The 26,468-nt window shown below is 37.7% G+C and overlaps 2 protein-coding genes and 1 long non-coding RNA gene across 4 annotated transcripts; 2 read left to right on the top strand and 1 right to left on the bottom strand.

The window, feature by feature from the left end:
• Nucleotides 1-12,966: 12,966 nt before the first annotated feature.
• Nucleotides 12,967-17,528, bottom strand: LOC116129267. 2 transcript variants are annotated; one of them, XM_031415017.1, is made up of 8 exons: nt 16,670-17,528; nt 16,292-16,444; nt 16,072-16,167; nt 15,873-15,959; nt 14,195-14,773; nt 14,011-14,121; nt 13,806-13,904; nt 12,967-13,271 (listed from the first exon to the last, which is right to left on the bottom strand). In XM_031415017.1, the coding sequence occupies exons 1-8, from the start codon at nt 17,498-17,500 to the stop codon at nt 13,239-13,241; spliced, it is 1,989 nt and encodes a 662-aa protein (XP_031270877.1). In that variant the 5' UTR covers nt 17,501-17,528; the 3' UTR covers nt 12,967-13,238. The 2 variants fall into 2 exon arrangements, with proteins under 2 accessions (XP_031270877.1, XP_031270876.1); XM_031415016.1 differs by having other exon boundaries at nt 16,072-16,173; nt 16,670-17,527.
• Nucleotides 17,529-17,684: 156 nt separating this feature from the next.
• Nucleotides 17,685-19,049, top strand: LOC116129269 (polynucleotide 3'-phosphatase ZDP-like). Its single transcript, XM_031415018.1, has 4 exons — nt 17,685-18,154; nt 18,585-18,644; nt 18,790-18,822; nt 18,924-19,049. Exons 1-4 carry the CDS (start codon nt 17,789-17,791, stop codon nt 19,032-19,034), a joined length of 570 nt encoding a protein of 189 aa, XP_031270878.1. The 5' UTR covers nt 17,685-17,788; the 3' UTR covers nt 19,035-19,049.
• A 566-nt stretch (nt 19,050-19,615) lies between these two features.
• On the top strand, nt 19,616-20,409 carry LOC116129207. Its single transcript, XR_004127870.1, has 3 exons — nt 19,616-19,705; nt 19,849-19,905; nt 20,355-20,409. It is a non-coding gene; the product is annotated as an uncharacterized LOC116129207 (long non-coding RNA).
• Nucleotides 20,410-26,468: the final 6,059 nt, after the last annotated feature.

Below are 26,468 nucleotides of genomic sequence, written 5' to 3'. Positions count from 1 at the left end.
GCAGCAATCGTCCTGATATTGCTGAAGAGTTGAAAGTGATGGTGGAGAGTGGAGGTATTGTAGTTTGCGGAAGTGATGGGTTACTTGATAATATGTTTCCGTCTGAGATTGAACGAATTCTAAAGGGGACAAAAGGAAAAATATGGAGGAAATTTAACTCCCCGGACATCCCAAGTTTGCATTTAACAAAATGACTTTGAAAATCTTTTTTATTATTTTTTTTAAATTTAGAAAAGCTGACGTGGCACACTTAGGATTCATTAAACATGTAAAATGGGTTAAACTGAAAAGATTTAAACATATGTGGGTAAAACTAATTAACGAAAGTTGTTTAAATTTTGAAATTTGAAAATGAGCCCCACCCACTCAAAATCGCTTAATCGAAGATGTTAGCCAAAAAACGACCGACGAAGACTATTCATTTCTCTGCGATTTCCGGCAACTACAGTGCCCAAATTCTGGCAAATTTTCAGTCCTAAAGCTTCCTTACACAAAATCATGGCTGAAATTCACAAAGAGGAGGAAAACCCAACCCCACTTCGAATCCTAGACTCCGGCGATGCCAACAGTTCAAAGGCTGTCGAAAATGAAGCTCTGGTGGATCATCTGATGAGTGAAGGTGGTCCACATGCAGAGAGATGACGGCGACACAAGAACAGAGAGAAGAATTAGAAAACAGTTTTGAAGAGGAGGACGCGGGCGAGAATTCAAGCGAGGAGGAGGAGGCCGGTGAAGAAATGGTATGTATTTTTACTTTTTTATTGAATTGGATGAAAAAATAGATTGATTTGTGCGAATTTGGGGGAGATGTGGTTGTGGCGTTTTGTTTAGTAGTTGGCGGGCATTGGTGGAGTGACTTTGTTTGGGTTCTAGAGGATAGGAGAAGGCAAGGGAGGTCGTAAGGAGGTTGTTTCAGGGAGTTTAGTGGGCTGGGGATGGCAGGAGGTGGCCGATTTGGCAGGCTGGAGGGCTACCTTGCATATTGGCAAGGCTGGCCACGCACAGCGCGCGTAGCGCTGCGCGCGCTGTGCTGTGCGAAGGGTTGCATGATTGTTTGCATAAATTTTAGAATTTAGTGTGAGATTCAGACCAAGTAAGGTGGGGAACATATTCATATGGAAGTTGAAAACAAAATTAAATGTGTATAATTTGGAGATAGATTACATAAATTTAGAACAAAAAACTAACAGCCGAAAGATTCATTAGTTGTAAAAAGCAGGATATACCTTGGACAAAGCATCCATAGGACCTCCCATATGATTGATGTCATTACTGTCCAAGCAAATTATTAGAGCTTGCAACAGTTCAGGTCATACCGAAATCCCACCTAGTTGAACAAAAACACTAACAACCGTCCCAACAGTGGACCTAATGTGCCTATCAACAACTCCTAAACAAATCAACAACTCCTAAACAAGGCAACAACTTTGACTTTATATACTATTGGTTTGCAGGAGCCATAGATTTGTATGCTATTCTACGGTTTTTTTTCAACAACAAACCAGTAACTTGTTGAACCTCCACTGATTTACCCTGTTAAAGTTCCCACAAACATAATGGCAATTGTTAACTAGAAGCTTTAAGCTACATCACCACCTAGAAGTTATTAGAAGTATAACTAGAATTAAAAAATATTTCAAGTCAAAACCTCGATTCATTCTCACTTCAAGATTCAATATGTTATTAGTCCGACAAAGGGATCAGTAAGGTTGTAGTTCAAAGTTGTTAGTTCAAAAGGGTATTAATCAAAATGCCATCTGCTTGAGTAGATGAACTTTAAAATAGAATAGTGACAACATTATTGCCCATAATTGACTACTGTAGGACTATAGGGGTTGCATGATTGTTTACAGGGTTGGCTATGACTGTTGTGTTAGAAGTGTTAAATTGTAGGGCTGGCTATGATGCATTAGATTTTTTGTTGCTTTATTATATAACGGGCAAATTACTTTCTTTGTTATATTTTGGTTGAATGTCAAAACATTAGATGATTGAAGGACAAATATTAAATCTCATTATACGATTAGAAAACTACTTATTAGAAGAAGGTTACTCCTTTTAGGTTGGCTCACCATCACCACTCAACTTTATATCATAATTTCTAAATCAAACAGAACCAGTGAAACCACAAAAAGCCTTTTTTTTTTTTTTTTTTTTTTTGTCTACACGTGAAAAGATATTAGTAAGTTGATTGTATGATATTTATTTGTACAAAGTATGTTGGTAGCCTATTGTTGTTTTGGTTTTTTTTTTTTTTTGCTGATATTTAGTTTATATTGATTGTGCAGATTTTTCGGAGTGTAAACTATAAAGACTATGAGGTTGGAGGTTGTAAGCGATAAGGTACCGTATTCCTGAAAAGGTGACGGTAGGTCGAGTTGGCAAGTTTTTACGAGAATAATGGAGATTTTACGAGAACTGAGGAATGGTTTAGACCGATTCAAATAGAGTTGTTTTGATCATTTATAAAGATCGGAAAATTGGAAAAAGGCGTTTTGGGGGAAGAGAGTACATTATATGTTGTTGCACTCAGTTAAAAGCAAAAAAAAGAAAGAAATGTGGTTCGTGGTGGATGGAAAGCCACTACGTTGTGGATGATGGAATATGCCTGGTGACATGCTTAAGATGGGGAAATTTCCAGAAGTGCAGAGAACAGAGAATAAGAATAGTAGGACAGCCGTAAACTTGGCTAAAAAGGTTTTGGGGGAGAAAGCGTCTATTACGAGATGCGATTTAGAGGAGAGGTGTTAGAAGAAGGTGGGTTTACCTCTTCAGAGAGGTTCAAAATGTGCTTGGTATGGTTCGTGCATTCGATCCTAGGGTTCTGACTCAGCAAAAGTCGTACTATGGATTGGGTGAAGTTTGCAAGCAACTTGGCTTCTTTAATGCTATCCGTGGGGATGGGCATCATTTATGCTAACCATGGACCCTGCAAGGAAAAGACATGGTGTTAAGCAAACCCAATCTATCGATAGAATAGAGTGAGCACGTATAATGTGTTGGCTTCCCATGGGCAATGCAAGTAAATATTAGGGGCTTTTTGTATTTTTTTGTATTATATGTGTTTTTAATTGATATGAACTATTTTTTTACAATGTAGGCTTGGATGTTTGAGGTCATCCTATCCGGCTGGGGGGGGGGGGGGGGGGGGAGGGGGGGGGGATGAAGACTTCGGATGAGCGACCGCAATTTCCTAGGATGTTGCGGTGGCACATCGAGAAGTGTACCCATTGGGATTACGACAAAATAGACATCGAAATTCAAGAGGCTAGGCTAAGATTAAAGGATTAAGCTTTTGAATATGCACTTGCTTTTAAATGTGGCTTAAATCTGATTGATTTTGTTTCTTATTGCAGGGAGTCGTTTGTCCCTTCCTCACCGCTACTAGGGGTGAAGCGGGAGAGGAGTATGTTACATCTTTCAAAGCACTAGAGGATGAAGCAGATAAACAGATAGACCGCCTAATGTAGGACCTAAAAGGGGTCACGCATGTGAGTGCAGTTGCAAGGCCACTGTTGAGAATGTTGGTGACGCCGAGGAGGATGATGAAGCTCTAATCAGTGGGAGAGAGGAGGGAGGAGGAGGAGGAACATGAGGAACAGGTTCGTACGCCTCCACCCAATTGGGAAACCGATACAACAAGTGCCGCTTTGCCAAGGTGTTGGGGTCGGGAGAATGAGGTGGTTGATCTCATAAACGATCTGTTTGAGAGTTTTACAACAGTTGTTTATGAGAGGTTTAAGAAGATGGAAGAGCGGATGAAAAGGGTCGAGGAGAAAGTTAATAAGGTGGTAGAGAAAGTTGGTAGGGTGGAGGAGGAAGTTGGTGGAGTATTAAAAGCGGTTAAAGTGCAACTTGAGCTGAAAAGAGAGAGGCAAAAGAGTAAGTTTGTCAAATCTCCTTACACCGTAGCAACGTATGGAAAGAAGAGGAAAATGAAGAAAAAAAATTGAGGAAGTCCATGAAAGTGGAGAAGCAAAAATGGAGAAGGTTAAGGAGGTTGCTGGAGGAAGTAAGGAAGTGATAAGAGGGTGAGGCGGGACGCGAAGGGAGTGGGGATGTGCAAATGGAGGAAGGAAGGGGAAGTGGGCAAGCGAAAACGGAGGAGTTAAAGTTCTATTTGTATAGGCCAATAGAGGAGGATAAGAAAAAAACTCTTCTATGCCTATTACAATGAATCTGGAAGTAATGCCCATGTGAAGTGCAAGACCAGGGATTTATCCCCGAGACTGGTTTGAAAAGATGTTGACGATGGGCAGGTGGCTTGACGACTTGGTAAGTTATTTTTCCTTATTTTTGCTTATGTTTTCCATGAGGTATTGTATACTTATCATGTTGTTTTTACTTGATGCAACACATCGATGAGGTATTGACACTCATGAGGCTACGTCAGAGCAGTATTGGTGATATATTGTATCCTGATTGCCCTATCACCGATATGGCCTTTGGCCAAATGCTAATAACGACATATGACACTTTAATGAAAAAGGCCACTAGTAGAGGTGCAGCAAGAGGAGCCAAGCGAAAAAGATTGGGCACAGATGACTTCGACGACGTCCTTGATGATTTTCAGTTTGATGACAAGATTATGTAGTATGTACAGGGGGAAAGGCCCAAACATGGCCACAGTTGGGCAAATGTTAAAAGAGTATAGTACATCTTCAACATCAACGATATGCGCTGGATAACCGTCGTCGCGTTTTTAGAGGAGGGCTTGCTAAAGATCATTGACTGCAACCCAAGTATTTACCGAGAAAGGCATTTGGAGACGGAGTTGGAGCCATTGTGTGTATTGTTCCTGCGACTGTTGCGTGACAGCGGGATGTTTCAGCACTTCGGTGATGAAGCACTGACGAGAAAGTGACCACTCAAGCGCTTTCCCGTCCCGACAAATGACTCAAGGTAAAATTTGTATTAAACTTATATAATACAATTGTTCTATAAACTAATTCTAATGCTAATGTTTTCCTCCTATTGTAGTGCTGATTGTGGGGCATATGCACTAAAATTTATTGAGTTTGACATGACCAACACCCCGATGGAGGCTTGAATGACGAAACAATGAGCAACTATCGAGAGTGCTGGGCTGTTGAGTGCTTCCATGGGCATATGGATCCCTTTTGACTGACAAAAACCCAATCCAAGTCATTGTTGATGCTGTCATCAAAAGGTATGAAGTTGGACTTAGAATTTTGTAGTTTATGTGATGTTGTCTTATTGGGTTGTCTTGAATAATTGGATTGTGTTGAATTAGATCAGCTGGTGTTGTTAGGCGTCAGGCTGTTGATACTTGGGTTGTGGTGCTGATGCTGAAGGTGTGCCAAATAATTTTGAAGGATGGAGAAGTGGCTGAAGAGAATGATGAAGATTTATTTGTTGATACTTGGGTTGTGTTGTTGATGCTGAAGCTGTGCCTTGCTTTTTTTCCAGTGTATATAGGAAATTTATTTATTTGTTGTACATAATGTTGTCATTAAATGTAATTAACACATTTCAGATTAATACAAAGCAATTTAGTATTTCTCTCCCTCTTTTGAGTTTGAATTTATTTAGTATTTTTATTACATGGCCTTGATGTGTTGATGATATTAGGTTGTCAAATTCAGGAGAAAATATGAAATTAATATGTGTTGATGATATTAGGTTGTCAAAATCTAGGAGAACAAGTGGAAAAAATAGGTATTGCCTATGATCGTTTAAGCGATATGTAAGCGACTAAATATATCGCTTAAGCGATAAAGGGCTTTCAACAGAGAATCGCTTAAGCGACCGTGCATATGGGTAGACACTGATTCTATCTCGGACTTAATCGCTTAAGCGACCAAGGGTAAAAGTGAAGAATCGCTTAAGTGATCATGCACCTCGGCAGATCTTGATTCTGCCTCGGACATGATCGCTTAAGCAACCAACGGTAAAATTGAATAATCGTTTAAGCGATACAATAAATCGCTTAAGCGATTATGCACCTAGGCAGATCTTGATTCTGCCTTGGACATGATCGTTTAAACGATCGTAGATCACTTAAGCGACCAAGGGTAAAAGCGAAGAATCGCTTAAGCGATCGTGCACCTGGGCAGATCTTGATTCTACCTCGGACATGATCACTTAAGCAACCAACGTTAAAACAGAAGAATTGCTTAAGCGATACCATGAATCGCTAAAACGATCATGCACATGGGCAGATCTTGATTCTGCCTTGGACTTGATCTCTTAAGCGATCTAGGATCGCCTAAGCGACCAAGGGTAAAACCGATGAATCTCTTAAACGATACCATAAATCGCTTAAGCGATTGTGCAACTGGGCAGATATTGATTCTGCCTCGGACTTAATCGCTTAAGCGATCTATAATCACGCAAGCGACCAAGGGTAAAAGCGATGAATCGCTTAAGCGATATTGTAAATCGCTTAACCGATCGTGCATTTGGGCAGATCTTCATTCTGCCTCGGACTAAATCGCTTAAGTGACCAAGGATAAAAGTGAAGCATCGCTTAAGTGATTAAGATTTGTTTTTACCTAATCGCTTAAGCGACTGTACCAGATCGCTTAAGCGACTAAGGCTAAATACAGAGGATCGCTTAAGCGAGAAATGAGATCACTTAAGCGATCCACTGTATTCGGATTATTTTTATTGCCTTTCACAAGATCGCTTAAGCGATTAACTCTATCACTTAAGCGATGAAAGCTTCTCAACACTGGATCGCTTAAGCGATTCCTTTTTTTTTTTTTTTTTTTTTTTTTTTGTAATAGGTTGTCCCATATTGATTTGATTATTTATATCACTTGATCGATTTTTTTTTTAAATTAAATTAGTTCTTTTATGTCTATATTAAACATATATGGTGTAGAATATTTACATCTATATTAAACATATATGGTGCATGATTAGTTAAGGGGACCAGGATCTATTTTGTATCAATTGATTTGATTATTTATATCACTTAATCAATTTTTTTGATAAATTAAATTAAATTATTTCTTTTACGTCTATATTAAACATACATGGTGTAGAATGTTTACGTCTATATTAAACATATATGGTGCAAGATTAGTTAAGTGGACCATGATCTGTCTTGTGTCAATTGATTTGATTATTTATATTACTTAATTGATTTTTTTATAAATTAAATTATATTAGTTCTTTTACGTCTATATTAAACATACATGATGTAAAATATTTACGTCTATATTAAATATATATGATGCAAGATTAGTTCAGTGGACTAGGATCTGTCTTGTGTCAATTAATTTGATTGTTTATATCACTTAATCGATTCTCTTTAAATTAAATTAGTTCTTTTACATCTATATTAAACGTATATGGTATAGAATGTTTATGTCTATATTAAACATATATGGTGTACAATTTCTTCAGTGGACCATGAGCATATTTATATTTTAATTAAATTAGATCTTTTACATCCATATTAAACATGGTCCATAAACTTGGAAAAGAAATATTGAAGTAAATCACCTTTATTTAGCCTTGGACGCTTAAGCGATATATTATTTCGCTTAAGAGATCTTATGTATTTAGCCTTAGTTGCTTAAGTGAGAATAAATCGCTTAAGCGATCTTGTCAAAGGCAGAATAAAATTCATCCGAGTACAGTGGATTGCTTAAGCGATCCTAGGTCTCTCTTAAGCGATCCAGAATATTCAGAGTTAGTCGTTTAAGCGATCACATACAAGCGAGGATCAGGATCACTTAAGCGATGTTTCACTTTTACTCGTGGTCGCTTAAGTGATCAATGATCGCTTAAGCGATCTTGTGCAAGGTAGAAACAAGTTCATCCGAGTACAGTGGATCGCTTAAGCGATCCCAGTTCTCTTAAGCGATCAAGTATGTTCGCTTAAACGATCACGTAAAGTCGTTTAAGCGATCATTTACAAGCGAGGATCAGGATCACTTAAGCGATGCTTCACTTTTACCCTTGGTCTCCTTGTACAAGGCAAAATCTGTACAAGCCCAGACGCACGATCGCTTAAGTGATTCACATTCTCGTTTAAGCGATTTATGCTTTTATCCTTGGTCGCTTAAGCGATTATAGCGATATATTCAGACGCAGAATTACGACCTGCCAAATGCATGATCGCTTAAGCGATTTACACTATCGCTTAAATGATTCTTCTCTTTTACCCTTGGTCGCTTAAGCGATCAAGTCCGAAGCAGAATGAATATTTGCCAGTTGCACGATCGCTCAAGCGATTTACTCTCTCCCTTAAGCGATTCTTCACTTTTATCCTTGGTTGCTTAAGCGATATATTAAGTCTAAGACAGAATCAGTATCTGCCCAGATGCACGATCGCTTAAGCGATTTATGTAATTGCTTAAGCGATTCTTTGCTTTTACCCTTGGTCGCTTAAGAGATAAGAAATCGATTAAGCGATCAAGTCCATGATAGCATAAGCTTCTGTCCAGATGCATGATCTCTTAAGAGATTTATTTTCTTGCTTAAATGATCCTTTATGAAAAACCCTTTGTCGCTTAAGCGATAATTCTAGTCGCTTATATGTTGCTTAAGCGATCATGGGCAATACGTTTTTTTTTCCAGCTTTTCTCCTTAATTTTGACAAACTAAAATCACCAACACATATTACTTCTATACTTTCTCCTGAATTTGACAACCTAATTGCATCAACACATCAAGGCCATGTAACAAGAAGACTAAATATAAAGGATCATTTATTCAAGGTAACAATAAAATTTAAAACATAAAAAATTGAAAACAACAACTCCTCAACGGTTGGCCTTGGGAACTCTCTTGATTTCATCCTTCATCGAACCTAATTTTCTGGATCTGCATGTGATTGATTCTGGCATCTGCTTCTCTTGTGGCCAGGTTGTTTGCAAATTGATCACTTTTTCATCCTCCGAGGAATCTTAGAGGCTGATGGAATACGCTTAACTCTTTTTCTCCACTTTTCTATCTTCTTGAATGGCGGATGGATGATAATGTCAGCCAACTCTAGTGGCACTACCCATTGCTCTTCTGGAGGAACTGGATATATCGTTTCTGAATAAGCCAACATGTAGTGATTTGCCATATAGAGAAGGGAGCAAAGTTTCATGTAAATTCTTGAACCAAAATCCGGCTTCCGTTGGTGTTTAAGTGTTGCTAGTGATGAGGACAAGGTAAGCATTGAATGTCTAGCACTTTACAGCTGCAAGTTTTACTAACAAGGTTAACTAGGGCATCCGAACCATAGCTGTGCATGGTGAACTCTTGAGCATTAAGAGGATAGGCAAACAGTGCATTTGACAGTTCTATACATTCTCGCAATAATTTTTCAGCTGACGGAACAAGGGTTATAGTAAAATTATCTGACTTCGTACGACGCTCATGGAACCACAGTGACATTGTCCTCTAGATTGCATCAAAAAGGGAAACTATTGGAAACTCTCTTTCTATTAATAACTTCGAATTTATGGACTCGGCTATGTTCATGGTCATGACATCAAACCTTCTTCTAGGAAAGTAAGCTCTACTCCATCGTTCGAAACCAACATCATGCTCAAGATACTTAGCAATTCTATCATCTTTGATTCAGATTTGTCAGAAGTAATCCTCGAACTCATCAACTCGATAAGCTATTGCTGCTATGTAGTATGTCTAAAGGAGGCTAGCACACTTAAACTTTTGCTTTATATTCTCACCAAGGTGCCTCATATAGAATCCGTGATGTGCTTAAGGGTAAATAGTAGCAATCTCTTTCTTTACAGAGTTGTGCCTATCGGATATTATGCACAACTCGTCACTATCAGGCACTATTGTACGTAATTGCTCAAAAAACTAAGTCCACGACTTGTCATTCTCAAAGTCAACCACACACCATGCAATGGGATATGTGTGATTCTCGCTGTCTTGTGTAGTGGCCACCAACAATGTACCTCCATACTTTCCAGTCAAAAAGCAATCATCAACAGCCAACACCTTTCTCATGTTTACAAAACCCCTTATAGTAGAACTGTAAGTAACAAAAAATATATTTAAACATCTTATTCTTGTCCCACTTCAAAGTCGTCTTGCTACCTTGGTTTGTCAACTCAAGCATATAATGGTACACTTCTAATACTGCATATTCGTGCTCTAGCGTGCCCCTCACAAAATCTTGTGCATGTTGTCTCCCTTTCCAGCATTTCCAGTAACTAACAACACATCCCAACTCTGTGCGCATAAGTCTCTGAATGTCTTTAGGAGATGGACCTTTCCCTTTAACGAACTGACTTTTGACAAATTGTCTAATAACATCAGTAGAGGCTTGTCGATGCTCACCTGAACTTTGTCCCAAACCACATGTGTGCTCATGGGTATATGTGCTAAGAATAATTTTTTCGGACTTCGTCAACCTTCTACAATAAACCTGCCACTTGCACTTTCGGTCACGACATGCAACCGTCACAACCGATGAATTAGACTTTTTGGTGATGAACTAAAAATTACCTCTCACGGCAACAAGTTTTAGCTTCCTCACCACTTCTTCTTTGTTGTTAAATAAATACCCTATGCACAACTCCGATCCATCCATAAAAACATGAGTTGATTCACTACTACCTGCAGTTGCCCCCTCTGAACCTGCATAAAAGACCATAATGTTCTCTTCCTCACAAACTACACCATCTGCATAATCTGTATTTGAAGGAATCTCTACATCTGTGGGAACATGTATGGGGTCCTCCTTCTCAACATTTTCATTCTGCCGCACATGACCAACCTCTTCTATAGTGTCCTCCTCACCACCCAAATCACCGCTTACTCTTGATTTTTCAACTAAAAAATCAATACCCTCGTAGTTCAAATTAAAACCAGCCAAATCTCTGCCAACTTCCTCGTTATCCCCTTCTTTTGAACCAACTTCCAACGGTTTATCTACAAAAGAAACCCTTAAAATCGGTCTCGAACCATTATCGCCCACATCAATCATATATAACTTCACACCTTCATCCGACTTTAATATAGCAGGAAGTACCTTATAATGTTTAGGAACTCTACTTAAAATATACTTCACAATTATATCATTACGTGAGCAACTCAAATCACCTCTTCTAATTATTTCATCAATCAACTCATCAAAACTAACCTCTGTGCTCACAACAATTGGTATAACTTCTTTGCTCTTTCCAATCCACTTCCAACAACTTTCTTCCTCCACCCACACACCAAAATATTCAACAGCCAAAACAGCTTGTCCCATGCCTAATAATAGCCAAGTACCTATAATGCAAGAAAAAAATATATATGATTAACTGATGGTTTAAAGGTTGAAAGATTTTAAAAAGTATCTGCAGAGTCGCTTGAGTGATCTAGTGTATCGCTTAAGTGATCTGATATATCGTTTACTGCGCGATCCGGTATAAAAAAGCCTGATCGCTTAAGTGATCTTATGCCATTTACTTGATCGCTTAAGCGATCTGCTGCTATACACCAAACTTATAATAGATCGCTTAAGCGATCTTCTGCCATATACCTGATCGCTTAAGCGATCTACGAACTGCTACATTATACCAGGTATACCAAATCGCTTAAGCAGATTGCTTAAGCGATCTACGAACTGCTACATTATACCAGACATACCAGATCGCTTAAGCGATACAAGCGATCTATCATATCCAGAATTATTTTTCAGTCATCTCCACCTACAATCGGTGCTACCACCCTTAGCTACCCACAATGCAAGAAAATATTCAACAAATTTCATTCATTTCAACTTCCATTATATCAAACACAACCCAACAACCTAAACAACTAAATCAAAATCATAACCCAAACACAATCCATCATTAAATCTTTGTAAATCGAAATATAAAATGGAAAGGGGAGATACAAATACCTGGATGAAATGTCAGGAGGATGAGGAGGAAGAGGATCTGTGGCAGAGAAGATGTTAATGGCGGAGGAAGAAGATAGTGTTAATGGCGGAAAGATGTATAGGACGGAGGAAGAAGAAGATGTACAGGAAGAAGAAGATGCAGAAGAAGAAGATGAAGATGTAGACGAAGCTTACAAGAAACAACAACCAGGGGAGGAATGCGTTAACGTGGCGGGAGGAAGAAGAAGAAGGAATATGGGTTTGTTTGCAAGAATTTCGGCTCTTTGGGGATATATTATAATTTTTAAAAGATTACACAATTATTCATTAATCCTAATTAACCCCTAATCATGTTTAATTAAACTTAATAAAAAACAAGGTTATTTAGTTAACACTTACAAACTGTATACCCTTTTAATTAAATTTTAACTTCAAATAGCCTTTTAATAAAATGCCCCGAAAAATATGTCCACAGAGTTTAGCGGAGAACATAACAAAACATGCACTCGATAATTCGTGGATAGATTAACAGATTCTCCTTTTGCAAGAGCTGCAAGGAAAACGAAATACAACCATGTCGGAGGCAAGATCGATGATATTTCTGTGATCGTTGCGATAATTAAACCACCAGTTTGATCTTTCTTAATTTTTTTTTTTTGTTTCTCGGAATTCTTGGTGAAAGTTGTATGTAAAGAATTATTGCAGGAGTTTAAATCGACAATGTAATGAATTATGAAGAATTAGCACCACTCAATAATAGAGTTTGTTTAGTTTCATATGTGTTAATATTCTTATGTTAATTTTAATTTTTCTCTGCGAAAATTTCATAATTTCAAGATTCTTTCTAAAGATTACATAAACAATATATTTACTTTTATACAAAGATTAAATGCAGCTTACTAGGTTTGCTTTAATTTAAGAGCTGCTTTTAATAGAGCTCTAATTAGCCCTTTTTTAATCTTAAGTTCAGAGGTTTAGTTCTTCGGTAACATCGGTAATGTTACTACATGGACATCATATTATGATATCGATGTCAAAGGAAGATGTTATATTACCAAGGGTTATGAGAGAGCTCCTGTTTTTCTTCTGTTTTTTTTTTTAAATCCAAGGGCTGGAGGGCCCTGCAGGTCTGGTAACATTACCACGCCAGTGCTGTAGTATTCACCTCAAATATGCCACCAAAAGCATCTATTAATCATCATGTAAAGAGGTACAGGAAAACTAAGAAAAGTGAGGTTAGTGAAGGCAATACGGTGGGCAATAGCAGCCCAAGAGACCAAAAGTCAAAAGATGGCAGTTTCCTATGAATTCTGTTGCTAATACCCATTAAATAAGACATAGTCTGTCTTCTCAAAGATCATTACAACGGTTCTCCTCCATTCTCCTCCATTTCTGTCTGCAGAGAGACACTACCATGTTGAAATCTCAACTAATTTGCAATGCCATCTTTGTCCTGAGGTACCTGAAAACATATCATATAAACAGCAATCACCAAACATGATGAGGTTGTTCATTACCAAAAGGCAATGCACAAATCTCAAACTTAAAAAAATTGTCTCACCAGACAACCTTCAATCTACAATTTTCAATTCTACTGTCTGCAATTTCCTTATCAACATATTTTTATTTTTCATATGCACCATCTTCCTTAGTCTACTAGCTGAATGTTTATTGAGTTCTGTCCCCAACCTTCCCAATTCAATTAACCTGGCTTTAATTTTTATTTCGCAGTGAGATTATAGCAAACACAGAGTGCTAATGTGAATATTCAAAAATCATATACCCAACTAATTTTCATGATTGAATAAAAGAGAATTTGGTATAACTATTATGTTCGACACAGAAGATAGGTGAGAATTGCTAAAACTAAGCAAGAACATATGCAGTGGAAATTTTTTTGTCAAAATATATCCATTATTGGTAGATAAAACATATCCATAAAGGAAAATAAGATAAAAAAAGTTTTAAATGTGCTTAAACAGAGAAATCATCTCACCAAGACATCTGTTGCTCCCTCTTGACTCCTCTCCATAGCCAAAATCCCATTGCAAACATTAGTAGCATGCTTACTGGTATCATCTTCAATTAGATAATTCTGCAACGCAAAGCAATAAAATGAATAAATGCAAACATCCCTTTTGCCACTCAGATTTTCACAAAGAAACAAAAGATGAAAGCTCCTCAACTTGTGTGTTGCTAACCTCACTAATTGTCACCGTTGAATCCTCTTTTTGAGCTACTTCACATATCCTTTTGTTGTTGGGATTACTTAAACCATCCTTATAATCATCAGCATTTGCTTCGACTTCAGCCTACAACATTTCACTTAAGATATTAATGACTTCAAAACTACTAGGAAAACTATCACATGACAAGATCAGTTACCAGTGACATGCCCAACTTTGCCAAGGAGTGGCTGAGAGGTTCGCCTTTTAACACAATTGTTGGAAAACGGTCAATATCCCAACCAAGAACCCTACAAATTGCCTGACCAAAAGCTCTGTGCGCCCGCTTCTTTTTTGTCTTTAATATTGCATTGGAATGCTGTAGAAGCCCAAGACAACTTTTAAAATTCTTCCAAACCTTCTTTCCAATCCCACCACAAACCAGACAACAGAACTTCCCTCCTTCATAATTTTGCTCATAATAACTTCTGAGCTCACTATTCTCTATGAAGACCTTCAGAAAAAACTTGAACTCTTCACTGTCCTCAGGTCCATCTTCATCATCACTTTGATCACCATCTGAACCAGCACTTTTCTCAAAGAATTCTCGGCAAGCGTCTGAGACTTTCTGCTGCAACTGCACTGCATCTATCTTTGCTTGCTCTTCCGCAGAAGGTAAGCGAACTAATGAAGGCGTATGGGGCTTCAAGGTAGGCCATCCTGGACCTACTATAGAGGATTCATCAACAGGATTTAAGCATGGCCATCCCATGCTAGTGGCCAATGATGGGCCAGATTCCTGGAAGAGAAAAAATGTGTTATTTCAATATGATCAACATCGTTACCCAAATTTACATCTACGGTTGATATGGTGGAAAGGACACATAAAACTATTTCAGAAAAGCACTTCCAAATGACACATATTAGAAAAATCTTCTAAAGATAATGTTATGCAAAAAATGTGCTAACAATGCTAGAAGAAGTACAGACAATTCATTTTATAGAGAATGATTCATCCCAAAATCACTAGCCTTTTTTCCAACCTTGGATACTTCTTATTCTTCTTCATTTTTTCTCCCCCTTTTGGGTATTAGGTAATGAAGCTAAAACATCAATTGAGCACTGGTGAGCATCATTATGGTGTTCTCAAGGGCATGTGATAGTGATAATGAGATTAAAATTTGTCAGTGAAACATCAGTAAGAGGTTCTGCAGAGTAGGGGGAAAAAAATAAGTAAAAAAAAGTTCTTTTCTACCAATGCCAAGAACATTTCCACCTTAATCTTACACATTTCTCCAGTGATATGTGGTACTTATCCCACCAAATCACCATGAATATCAGGCCTCAGGCTGTTTGGTCCAGGCAAAATGCTTAAATTATAACATGGAAGGACTCATCATGTCTCGATAATCTCTTTAATTAAATATCAAATCATGGCTCTTTCTACTTATTGACAAAACCAAACAGCTCAATGTTTTCAGCAACTTTAATGTTTGAAGCATTTTTTCGTACTGCAAGAACTTCATTCACTATGATTATCTTGGTTTCCTTTTGAAATGGCCAACCGAAGAGGAAAAAAAAAAAAAAAAAAAAAGAAAAGAAAGAAAAGAATGAACAAAACCACATATCAAATGCAAATGGCCGTTTTCACCAGACAATGTTACATCTTTATCTGCTTCCAAATTCAAGAACTCACCATCAAGATTTTCAACACATGTATTGGAATTATCTACATTAAAAGAAAAATAAATGTTTTGTCTCACATAGAAATGACCAATGGGATAAAAAAAAAAAAAAAAATTTACATAGTAATACAACTCACTATCAATTAATACAGAAAATATTGCTTTATAGAATAATACTTTAGTAATTATATATCAATATAGAACATTCCTCACCTGGCAATCCACTGCAACCCCTTTATCTGCTTCCATATTCAAAAGCTTGCTATCAAGATTTTCAACACATTTACCGACATCACCTACCTTCAAAAAAAAGAAAAATCATATATTCATATTAAAGTGGCCAACAACAAAAGAGAAAAAGAAAATTCAAATACAAAGTATTTACATATCAAATATAGAACACTCTTCTCACCCAGCAATTCACTGCTACATCTTTATCTGCAACATTCAAGAACTTGCCATCAAAATTTTTAAAAGCTTTTTCGGCATCATCTACCTTGACAGAGCTCTGCAACTAACAATAGTTGAAAAAAAGTTAACTACACCGAATCACATAGCTAAACCTAAACCTTCCCAGGTTTTCACATTTCAATTTATAGTGAATAACTTTCAAAATAATACACATCACTAACCTCACCAATCATCAATTCACCATCATTTCGATTACCATCTAAAACCACTTTCTCAACAATTTCACCATCATTTCCACTTCTAGAGCCCTCGTTTTCCTGAGCAACAGTCATATCTTCCTTATTATCTTCTGCATTTGCCTTTGCCGCTTCATCCTTCAAGATTTAAACCCATTCATAAGCCACATTTTATTTTCCATATACGAATATTTCCTAGTAAAGACACCATCTTGCAAAAAATTAAACACAGACCTTAAACCACCAACATCACAATCGAAGAAATGCACAAAAAGAATTGCTTTTTGTATTAATTTCAGAGTATTTCACACATATTTTTAAAGATTGATTTTTTTTTTTTTTTTTTTTAATGAACTGTCTTACCTGTGTAACGCCGGAATTCACCAAAGAAGTTCCAAGTGGCTCACCCTTGAACACAATCACTGGCAAACTATCAAAATCCCATCCAAGAACCTTACACACAACCTGCCCAAGAGCTCTATGAGCTCTCTTTCTCTTCGTCTTCGATATAGAAATTGTGTGCTGAACAAGGCCTAAACAATCTTTATACCTCTTGTTAAGTTTCTCCCCAATCCCACGACAAACCAAGCAACAAAATTCACCCCTATCGTGGTTCTTCTCATAGTAACTCCTCAACTTATCATCCTTTACAAACAATTCTAGCAAAAAATTAAACTCCTTACTCTCTAAACCCTCATCATCCTCAGTCAAATAATCCATCTCACCAAACTCCTCATCGTAAATGCGATCCTCTTCTTCATCACTTTCATCTCTATTAGAGAAAAACTCCTGGCAAGCTTGAAGACCCTTCTGCTCTACTTGCATTGCCAACTGTTTCGCTTTCTCTCCGGCCGACAAAGGCCCAGCTTTCGACTCTGCTTTCAGTTTCACCTCTCCCCAGCCAGCGGTGGGTGGAGAGTTGACAGGCCATTTGGGGCCCCAATCACGATCCGGGTCGGAGTCTGATTCGGAGCCAGATTTGTTCTCGACAATGTTTAGTTTTTTGGAACTTCTCATCTTCTTTTGTTTCTTCAAAGGCGAGGTGGTGGTGGGTTTATGGGGGTTTCTTGATGAATTGCGAGTGTCGTTGGATTGGTTTGGTGGTGGGTTAGGGATTCTGGGAGGGCCTTGATGCCATAAAGAATGAAGATAAATCACTTCATCTCTCAGTCTCTGTTCATCGTACGAGTTCATTTTTCTTCAAGCTTTGAAAATGAAAAATAAAATTGGATTTCCTTATATATCGATCGGCTCAGTGAAATATTTTAATTATTTACTAGAGTCAAACTCGTCAAATATTCGATAATTAAATATTTTTAAAGAATTTGATAATAATTAAAAAAATAATGAAAATAAAGTATTTTACGGATGAAGTTTTTATCCTTAAGACTTTAACTTCGCTCGGTAACTGAAATTATGGCGGGAAACAATTCTTGAGAACTCTCAGTTATCTCCGCAACACTAAAACGATCTCCTTCCTTTATGTTTACTCTCTCCACTTTCCGTGCACCCTGCTGTAACCCTATCATTGTCCAACACTTGTTTACTCTCAGTTGTTTCTGTTTCCATAAAACACAAAATTACTTCCGCTGTTTCTGCTTCCAAAAACAACTGCAACTACCACTGCAATCAATGGCGCCTTCAGTCGTGGCGGAGTACGCGAAATCGAACCGGTCGGCGTGCAAGAAGTGCTCAGAAAAGATTGCGGCCCAGGCCTTGAGATTGGGGTCGGTCAGCAGAGACTCGCGAGGGTTTGACTTGACCAAATGGCATCATGTGGACTGCTTTCCTTTCGCTTCTGAGCCAATTGATTCTGCCGACAGCATCAAGGGCTTCTCATCGCTTAAGGTTTGAGCTCCGTTTTCAAAATTTTGAGTTTTTAGGGTTTTAGGGGTTTGTTTGGTTGGTCAGAAAATTGGGGAAAAGAAAGCGAAGTGGAAAATGGGTATGTATGGGCATTATGAGCTCTGTTTTTAATATTAAAAAAAATGTTCTTTTATTTTTATTTTAGGTTAAGGTTCGTTTATGCACCGCGTTTTCAACTCTAAAACAATGAATAACACATACAATTTTTTTTATTCTTTTTAAATATTTGGATACATGTCCTAAACTTAGATTGGTATTTTGTTGGGCGCTAAAAGTAAATTCTGAAAGTTTCATTCTTTTTTGTTTATTGGTTTTTGGTTACCTTGGTACTCTCTGCAACCAAGTGGAGGTTTTGGCTTTGAAGTATGCGCGATATAGTTTATTTTTATTCTTTTGTGGTCTATATATTCAGAGTGGTGATCAGGAAGCTTTGAAGAAATTGGTGGTTGAATGCAAGAAGTCTCCCGAGGAGGTATGAGTTGATTTTCACAATAACATATAACCAAATGACTTACTCTCTCTGCTTTGGAGATGTGGTCTTTTCATTGTTATAGATATTGTGTTATATTTATGTACCTTTTCTGAGCACCTATTTGAGCAAATTGTGAACTTTGCAGGTTTCAGGGAGGAGCCAAAACGAAAATGCGAAGGTACAGATGGCAAATGACATAGACTTCAGTTATCGGTGTGATTCAGTTGTTATTTTTGTTAATTACTTTTCTGTCACATATTATGTTTATTCTGTAACTAGGTTCAGAAAACAAATGAAGACAAAGAAGAGGTTGAATTGGAGGAAGGAAATTCAAAAAGAATAAAGGTAGTCAATACTCTCTCTCTTGGTATGTGGATTTGGAGGTCTTAAAATTAATTAGTATTTGTATAATAATTCTCTTTGGTATGTGTAAGATCTTTTACTATAGCTAATTTTTTTTTTTCTTGTATCCTAATGTAAGTGGTGGAATTTAATAACTCATGGAAAATGATGAAAGACAAGATGGAAATTGTGATAGACAGAGAACTATATAAACCACACACCAAAAATATCTATCCGAAATAGTAACCTCAGAATAACAAAAAAGGACTTTTGCAAATTCTTAGAGACAATTTTTATCTGAAAATTTTACAATTCTTGATTATTTCGGGGTGGATGACCTTGTGCTTGTTAATATTTCGTTTGTTTCTTCTGGCTGCCCAGCTTCAAAGTGTATGCCTATTTGCTTAGAGATAAAAAGATGTGACAGCATGCTTTGAGCTTTGTGCTATAGGTTCTTGTTTCATTTGTCCATATATAAGTATTTAAACCCTATATTGATTGTTGTCATTTATTTTCTGTTTATTAACACATTGCTTTTAACAAAAAAAGTTATAGACTACTATGATACTTACATCCATTTTTCACTAATCACTTGCAAGTTGGATGTTAATTTCCTTTCTGCCCTGTTTTCATGTGATTCCTTCAAGTTATCAACTCCTAGTAGGGAAGCTAATTTGGAAATACCATTTTCTGTCTCTGACATCAAGGAAACCTATAAGGTATGCTATATTCTAAATTACATTTTTTTTTTTTTTTCAAAAATCAGTCTTCTGTATCATTCTTATTTTGCTTTGGTAATATCTTTACCTCTTTCATGCTCCCACCCACCTGCATAATGTATTCAACTATCTTTCTGATTCAGGACGCAAAACTGTTACCAAACTGGAAGGCCTTCCAGACAACCATATTTCTTGAAAGGGTGAGACACCTGTCCTACTGATGGACATTATTGCCTTTGCTGCTTCTTTTCTTTTCTTTTCTTTTCTTTTTTTGTTTTTGTTTTTTGGTGGATATGGACTATGGTGAGTTATAGTGTAATATTAGTTGGTATTTCTTGGGGAGGGTTTCATAGTGATATAACATTGGCCAGGATTTCATATTGGTTAAATGTGATATATTTGGTCTTATGATCTGCCTTGTTTTATGCTTTCTTTGTTGAGGCATTGAAATCCAAACTATTTTCTTACCGTTTCTAGTTACTTTTCTGCTTTCTTACAATGTAGTACTGCATATACATGTTTGCACATGTTTACTCATGTCACATATACTTGCATCTGTAGTTTGTCTGGAGGACTTCACATGGTTATGCCTTTCATCTGTAGTAAGAACCTATTTTGCTTATATGTTTGTGCTTTTTAATATTTATAGGATGATGGTCTTCATGATTCAAAGAAAATTGCAGCATTTGATTTTGATGGATGTCNTTTTTTAGCTCATTTATGATTGTAAAACCAAAACACAGCAGCCCCATTTTACTCTCACTCTCATGCCACTTTCAGCTTTTGATTGAAAAATCAAATACTTCTTTTCTTTTTGATTTCTTTAGGCCAAGGAGGATTTAGCAAATCCCTCCTTGGTTCTTGGTGGTTGTCTTCGTGTGGACTTCTTGGTTCGATCCTATACTTGGATCGGTAGTAAACACGTTGAGAGACAATATTGGTGGAGCCTCCAATGTGGGTATGACTCTAAACCTTTTAGATTTATTTTATTTTCTATAGATTCTTGATATTATACATAAACTGTAAAATTTGTGCCTTGATTTTGGGCTTTAAGGAACGATCTACGGTTGTATAAAATTTTTGTTTTCCGCAGTGCAACCGAGTCGTTTCCTAACAATAATGACGAGTTTCGATCCCCCTCGGACTTATAATGAGGCCTTGAGGCGAGCAATGAGGGCGGAAATCTTTGAGAATAAAATTCCCTTAGTCGGTTCCTCGATAGGAGGACCAAGTGAGCCACATTCTGCCCCGCAGAAAGAGAAATTTGAGGGTGTGAAACGCAAAGAAATGAAGAATCAGAAGAAGAAGTTTCAATTTAGACAAAACAGAAGAGAGTGGAAGAGTAAGCGACCCCGGACGAAACTATTTGCAATAAATGTGGGAGGAACCACTCAGGAGAGTGTCTGAGAGACTAGAGGGTGTGTTTTAGGTGCTGACAGCCAGGGCACTTGATGAGAGATTGTAAAGCTCCTCTTCCATCACCCGCATAGAGTTCAGGAGGTACTACGAATGCCAAAGTGTTTACAGTGGCACAGGGTGAAGCAGAGGCCAGTCCATCAGCTATTACTGGTCAGTTATTATTCCATTCTGTTCCTTTGTATGCTTTAATTGATTCAGGAGCCACTCACTCTTTTATATCGTATAGGATAATTGAGAGGTTAGGTTTGTAACCTACTAGAGTGACTCAACCCATTAGGATAAAGTTACCCGATGGGGTTAGTGTTATGACGCAAGAAATGTTGACAGGAGAGTCTGTGGTGATCCAGGGTAGAGATTTAACGGTTGATCTAATAGTTTTTTATATGCCTGATTTTGATGTGATATTGGGTATGGATTTCCTAGGGAGATACGGAGTAAAGATTGATTGTCGGAAGAAGAAAGCGAGATTTAATCTCGATAATGGAGATAAATTTAGTTTTGGAGAGGGCCATAAGTTGAGCATGTTGATTAGTAGTATGAAGGCTAGAAAGATGTTGAGAAATGGGTGTTCAGGATATATTGCCCATGTAGTGCAGAGTGGTGATGTTCCACAGCCAGAGATTTAGAGGGTGCCAGTAGTTCGAGATTTTCTAGACGTGTTTTCGGAAGAGTTACCGGGTTTGCCTCCAGAAAGGGAGGTTAAGTTTAGTATTGAACTAGCACCAGGGACAGCAGCAATATCCAAAGCCCCTTATCGAATGGCCCCAGCAGAGCTTCAGGAATTAAAAAAACAACTCCAAGAGCTTTTGGATAAAGGCTTTATCCAACCGAGTCATTCTCCCTGGGGAGCTCCAATTTTGTTTGTGAAGAAGAAAGATGGGTCACTACGGACGTGTATCAATTATAGAGAATTGAATAAAGTGACAGTGAAAAATAAGTACCCGCTACCTCGCATTGATGATTTGTAAGATCAGTTAAAAGGAGTCGCAGTGTTCTCTAAAATTGATTTGAGGTCAGGGTACCATCAGGTAAGAGTGGTTTAGCAAGATGTGACTAAGAATGCCTTCTGTACAAGGTATGGGCATTATGAGTTTGTAGTGATGCCATTTGGTTTGACTAATGCCCCAGCAGTTTTTATGGACTTGATGAACCGGGTCTTCCATGATTACTTGGATCGGTTTATAGTGGTCTTCATTGATGATATCCTGGTTTATTCTAAGTCAAGGGAAGAGCATGAGGAACATTTGAGGATAGTGTTACAACGATTAAGAGAAAGGAAACTATACGCTAAATTTTCTAAGTGTGAGTTTTGGCTTGATCATGTGATATTTCTGGGCTATACTGTGTCTAAGGAAGGGATTTCAGTGGATCTGAGTAAAGTGCAGGCAATCTTTGAATGGTAGAGGCCGAGAACAGTGAAAGAAGTCAGGAGTTTCTTAGGCTTAGCAGGTTACTACTGGTGATTTGTAGCAGGGTTCGCCCAGTTGGCTAAACCATTGACAGCTCTTACCAAACAGAGAACTCCTTTTGTATGGTCAGAAGCATGTGAAAAGAGCTTTCATGAGTTGAAGAAGAGCACCATTACAGATCAATTGGCTTAGATTTACATTAAAGAGATAGTTAGGTTGCATGGTGTGCCCAAGACAATAGTGTCAGATAGAGATTCCAGGTTTGTCTCAGCTTTCTAAACGAGTTTACAGAGGAATTTGGGTACCCGTTTAGCATTCAGTACTGCCTATCATCCTCAGACGGATGGCCAAACAGAGAGAACAAATCAGGTACTGAAGGATATGTTGAGAACTTGCTGTATGGATTATAAAGTATCTTGGCATGAGATGTTACCCTTAGTGGAGTTTGCCTACAACAACAGTTATCACTCTACGATTAAAATGGTGTCTTACGAGGCTTTGTATGGTAGATGATATAGGTCTCCACTACATTAGGATGAAATCGGCCAAAGGGATAAGTTGAGTACCGCTCTTGGGCCAGAGGTGACTCAGAAAATGATAGAGGACGGAAAGTTAATCAAAAACAGAATGAAGCAAGCCCAAGATCGACAGAAGAGCTATGCCGACTTGAAGAGGAAAGAGATTGAATTCCAAGTGGGCGATAAAGTATTTTTGAAAGTTTCCCCCTACAAGCGAGTAATGCGCTTCGGAAGCAAAGGGAAGTTAGCACCGAGATATATAGGTCCATTTGAGATATTGCAACGAGTGGGAAAGATGGCCTATAGATTAGCACTACCACCTAGTATGGACAAGGTGCATGATGTGTTCCATGTCTCAATGCTTTGGAAGTATGTAAGTGACCCCTCCCATATCTTGAAAGTAGATGATGTTGACATAAAAGAGAACCTTGTGTATGAGGAGCGTCTAGTACAAATTTTGGATCAGAGGGTTAAAGAGCTCCGGAACAAGAGTATTCTGTTAGTAAAACTTCTTTGGCGAAATCATAAAGTAGAAAAGGCCACATGGGAGGTGGAACAAGACATGCAGAATCGTTACCCGGAGTTGTTCGTGTGAATGTCGAGGATGAAATTCTTTTAAGGGGGGGAGAATTGTAACGCCCCACTTGAGATACATAGCTAATGTTTATTGTTTTGCTCTTATTTGCGTGGGTATATTGTTCATATTATTTGGTTGGCCCTTGGTTGAATGGATGTATGGGTTTGGTTGAGTGGTTGCCCTAAAATTGTAAAGACTTAGCGAAATTTTAGTGTTACAGACTTTGCCGGGGCGAAGAATAATCTTCGCCGCGGTGACTAGGTTCTGCAACCAAAGAGGTAGGTTCCGTAATTTTTTACCGAGGCGAAGAAAGAGTCTTCGCCATGGCAAAGAGCTGAATAAAATGTGTATTGAGGTTTCTAGAGAATTCTTCCATTGGGGCAAGATGACCTTTCTACCCTTAGTTAGCAGGAAAAGTGAGGAGTAAAATGTAAGAGAATTTTATGGAGAATATGTTAGAGTGGGGGTGTGATTGTAATGATTGAAAGGACAAAGATGGAATTTCTAAGGAAGAGCAAGGGCAATATGGGAAGGAATGAATATATTTTGAGCTAAAAAGGGTTTAAGCTTAGTAAACCCTTCATTCAATCTTCTTCCACCGCCATACTCTTTCACCATTTCCTCTCAATTCTTCCTTCCATCTTTTAAGGATTTTTTAGGGTTTTTAGTTGGATCTTGGTAGAAAATCAATATAAGGCATCCTAAGATAAGGATTCTTGCTTAGATGTGAAGTTTTGCATATATTTCTACATTGAAGGCTTATGGTTGTAAAGTTGCAAAGAAGGGACAAGCATTTAAAGGAAAGGAAAGTGCTAGTGAGATCTCTCCATTTCAAGGTAAGTAAATCCATCCCAAGTTGAGATTTGAGAAATCTTTTTAGTAGAGATTTATATACGCATGTGTATGTTATGCTATTGAGAAATTGGGGTTGAGATGAGTATTTGTTTTATGGTTGTTGATTACACTTCATTGATGAGAAATGTTAATATGTGATGAATATGTAGTGATGAGAGGATGTAGTTTGTGTTGAAATTGGAGGGGATTGATAAATCTATTTGGAAGTGTTATTTTATGATAGGGATTATAATTTTGTGAGGGAGTTTTCTTCCATTTTGGATGGTTCAAGGAAGGAATAGAACCATAGATATAGTAGAGTTTATGTATGCACATTAGTTGTTTGATGAAATGCCTAAGAGAATCATGAGTAGTAACCTTAATTCTTGCAACATTGCATATTGGCATTTCATGAGTGCATTAGTGGAGAAGATTAATTGTGCATTGAGAAGTGGCTTGAGAAAGAGTAGAGAACTATGTGTATGAACTACTCTAAGAGTAGAGAGAATGAGAAAATATGAAAAAATGGGTTGGTGCTTTGTGATCTCCACCCGAATGTCACGAAGAGTGGGTTGGTGCTATGTGAACTCCAACCGACCGTGCCTCCGTAAGATGAGGCCGTGACATATAGCAGAAATTAAATAAGAGAACTGTGTGAAAGAGAAAATAAATGAGATGAGAAAAGTGTAAGGAAAGAATTAAAAGAAAGAAGTTACGGGGACAGTCTTAGAGGATTTACTTACTGAGCATTATTTTGTGCTCATCCCATTGTTTTCTTTGTAAATGCAGGATCTAGGTGAGAACGCGGTTGGACGAGCGTTGGCAAGCGAGGAACAATAGCTACACTGTCCGCTGTTTTAATGGCATTTTGTAAATGATGTTCTATTTTGTATAAACAATGTTTATATGTAATAAAAGAAAATATTGGGCCCATTTACTTTTACTAATATACATGTATTCTACTTGATAGAATTCTATGAGTACCCTAGTATAAAGAAGTCATTACAACAATTGTTCTATAAGTTGATTCTAATGCTAATGTCTTCCTCTTATTGTAGTGCTGATTACAGAGCATATGCACTAAAATTTATTGAGTTCAACATGACCAACACCCCGATGGACAAGTTGAATGACGATACAATGAGCAACTTTCGGGAGCGCTTGGCTATTGAGTGCTTCCATAAGCATATGAATTGATAAGAGCTTGAAAATACACATTTAGTTAGTGGTTTTTGAGGGATTAATTTTGGGAAATTAGGCTTAATATGGTAAAGTTGCTTAATATTTTCATAATTGCCTTTTACGGGATCACGGGTGTTTTTGAGTGTTTTTCAGGTTACTAGTGCTTAAATGTTATGCTCAAATAAAGAATCATGTTTGCAACGGAATGAGTGACGAGCGGAAACAAACAGATCAAGAATCAGAGTTAAATTGAAGAAGTTATGGAAGTTGAAGTAAAGAGAAGATTCTAGATTACGTTTCAGCTTGCGCATACCTCGGTATTTTGATAATATCGTGAGCTCTAGAATTGGATTAAGACGATTATTGGACCTTTGGAAAGATGATTCAAAGGGCTATATTTCATATGTTTACAACTTTTCCAAATTCCATCGTTATCGAGTTCAACAATCAACATCTCTGAAGAATAGTGGAATGATGCAGGAAAAGGGCAGCAGCTATTGTGCCGCAGAACAGTGCCACGGCACACTTTTTCTAGTAGCTACTGTGCTGCAGCACAGTGCCGCGGCACAGTCACAGAAGTCACTAGTTTGTTGTCCGTTTTTAGCCAGGAGAATAGGGTTAGGGGTTCCAAATCAAATAGAATTAAGGAAAAACAAACCCTAACCCTTGTGGGATATAAATAGAAGTCTTTTAGCATTATTTAGGGATTCTTTGGTGAGAAGAAAGGGAGAAAAATCTGTAGAGAAGAGAAGTAACAGAAGTTCTAGAGCTTTGATTCACAATATAGAGAAGTTCTCCTTGTTCTTTTCTTGTAAACTCATGAT

This window comes from Pistacia vera, unplaced genomic scaffold (assembly GCF_008641045.1).
Source record: "Pistacia vera cultivar Batoury unplaced genomic scaffold, PisVer_v2 Contig21, whole genome shotgun sequence".
In the NCBI taxonomy this organism is placed as follows: Eukaryota; Viridiplantae; Streptophyta; class Magnoliopsida; order Sapindales; family Anacardiaceae; genus Pistacia; species Pistacia vera.
This window is presented reverse-complemented; position numbering and strand designations above follow the sequence as displayed.

Excerpts from the sequence above, each read along its gene's own strand:
- LOC116129269 (XM_031415018.1), top strand. The coding sequence starts at position 17,789 with ATGTTTACTCTCTCCACTTTCCGTGCACCCTGCTGTAACCCTATCATT. Across the intron at positions 18,155-18,584 it reads AGGGCTTCTCATCGCTTAAG|AGTGGTGATCAGGAAGCTTT; the intron begins GTTTGAGCTCCG and ends CTATATATTCAG. Across the intron at positions 18,645-18,789 it reads GCAAGAAGTCTCCCGAGGAG|GTTTCAGGGAGGAGCCAAAA; the intron begins GTATGAGTTGAT and ends TGAACTTTGCAG.
- LOC116129267 (XM_031415016.1), bottom strand. The coding sequence starts at position 17,500 with ATGAACTCGTACGATGAACAGAGACTGAGAGATGAAGTGATTTATCTT. Across the intron at positions 16,445-16,669 it reads TGAATTCCGGCGTTACACAG|GATGAAGCGGCAAAGGCAAA; the intron begins GTAAGACAGTTC and ends TAAATCTTGAAG. Across the intron at positions 13,272-13,805 it reads AGGGAGCAACAGATGTCTTG|GTACCTCAGGACAAAGATGG; the intron begins GTGAGATGATTT and ends ATATGTTTTCAG.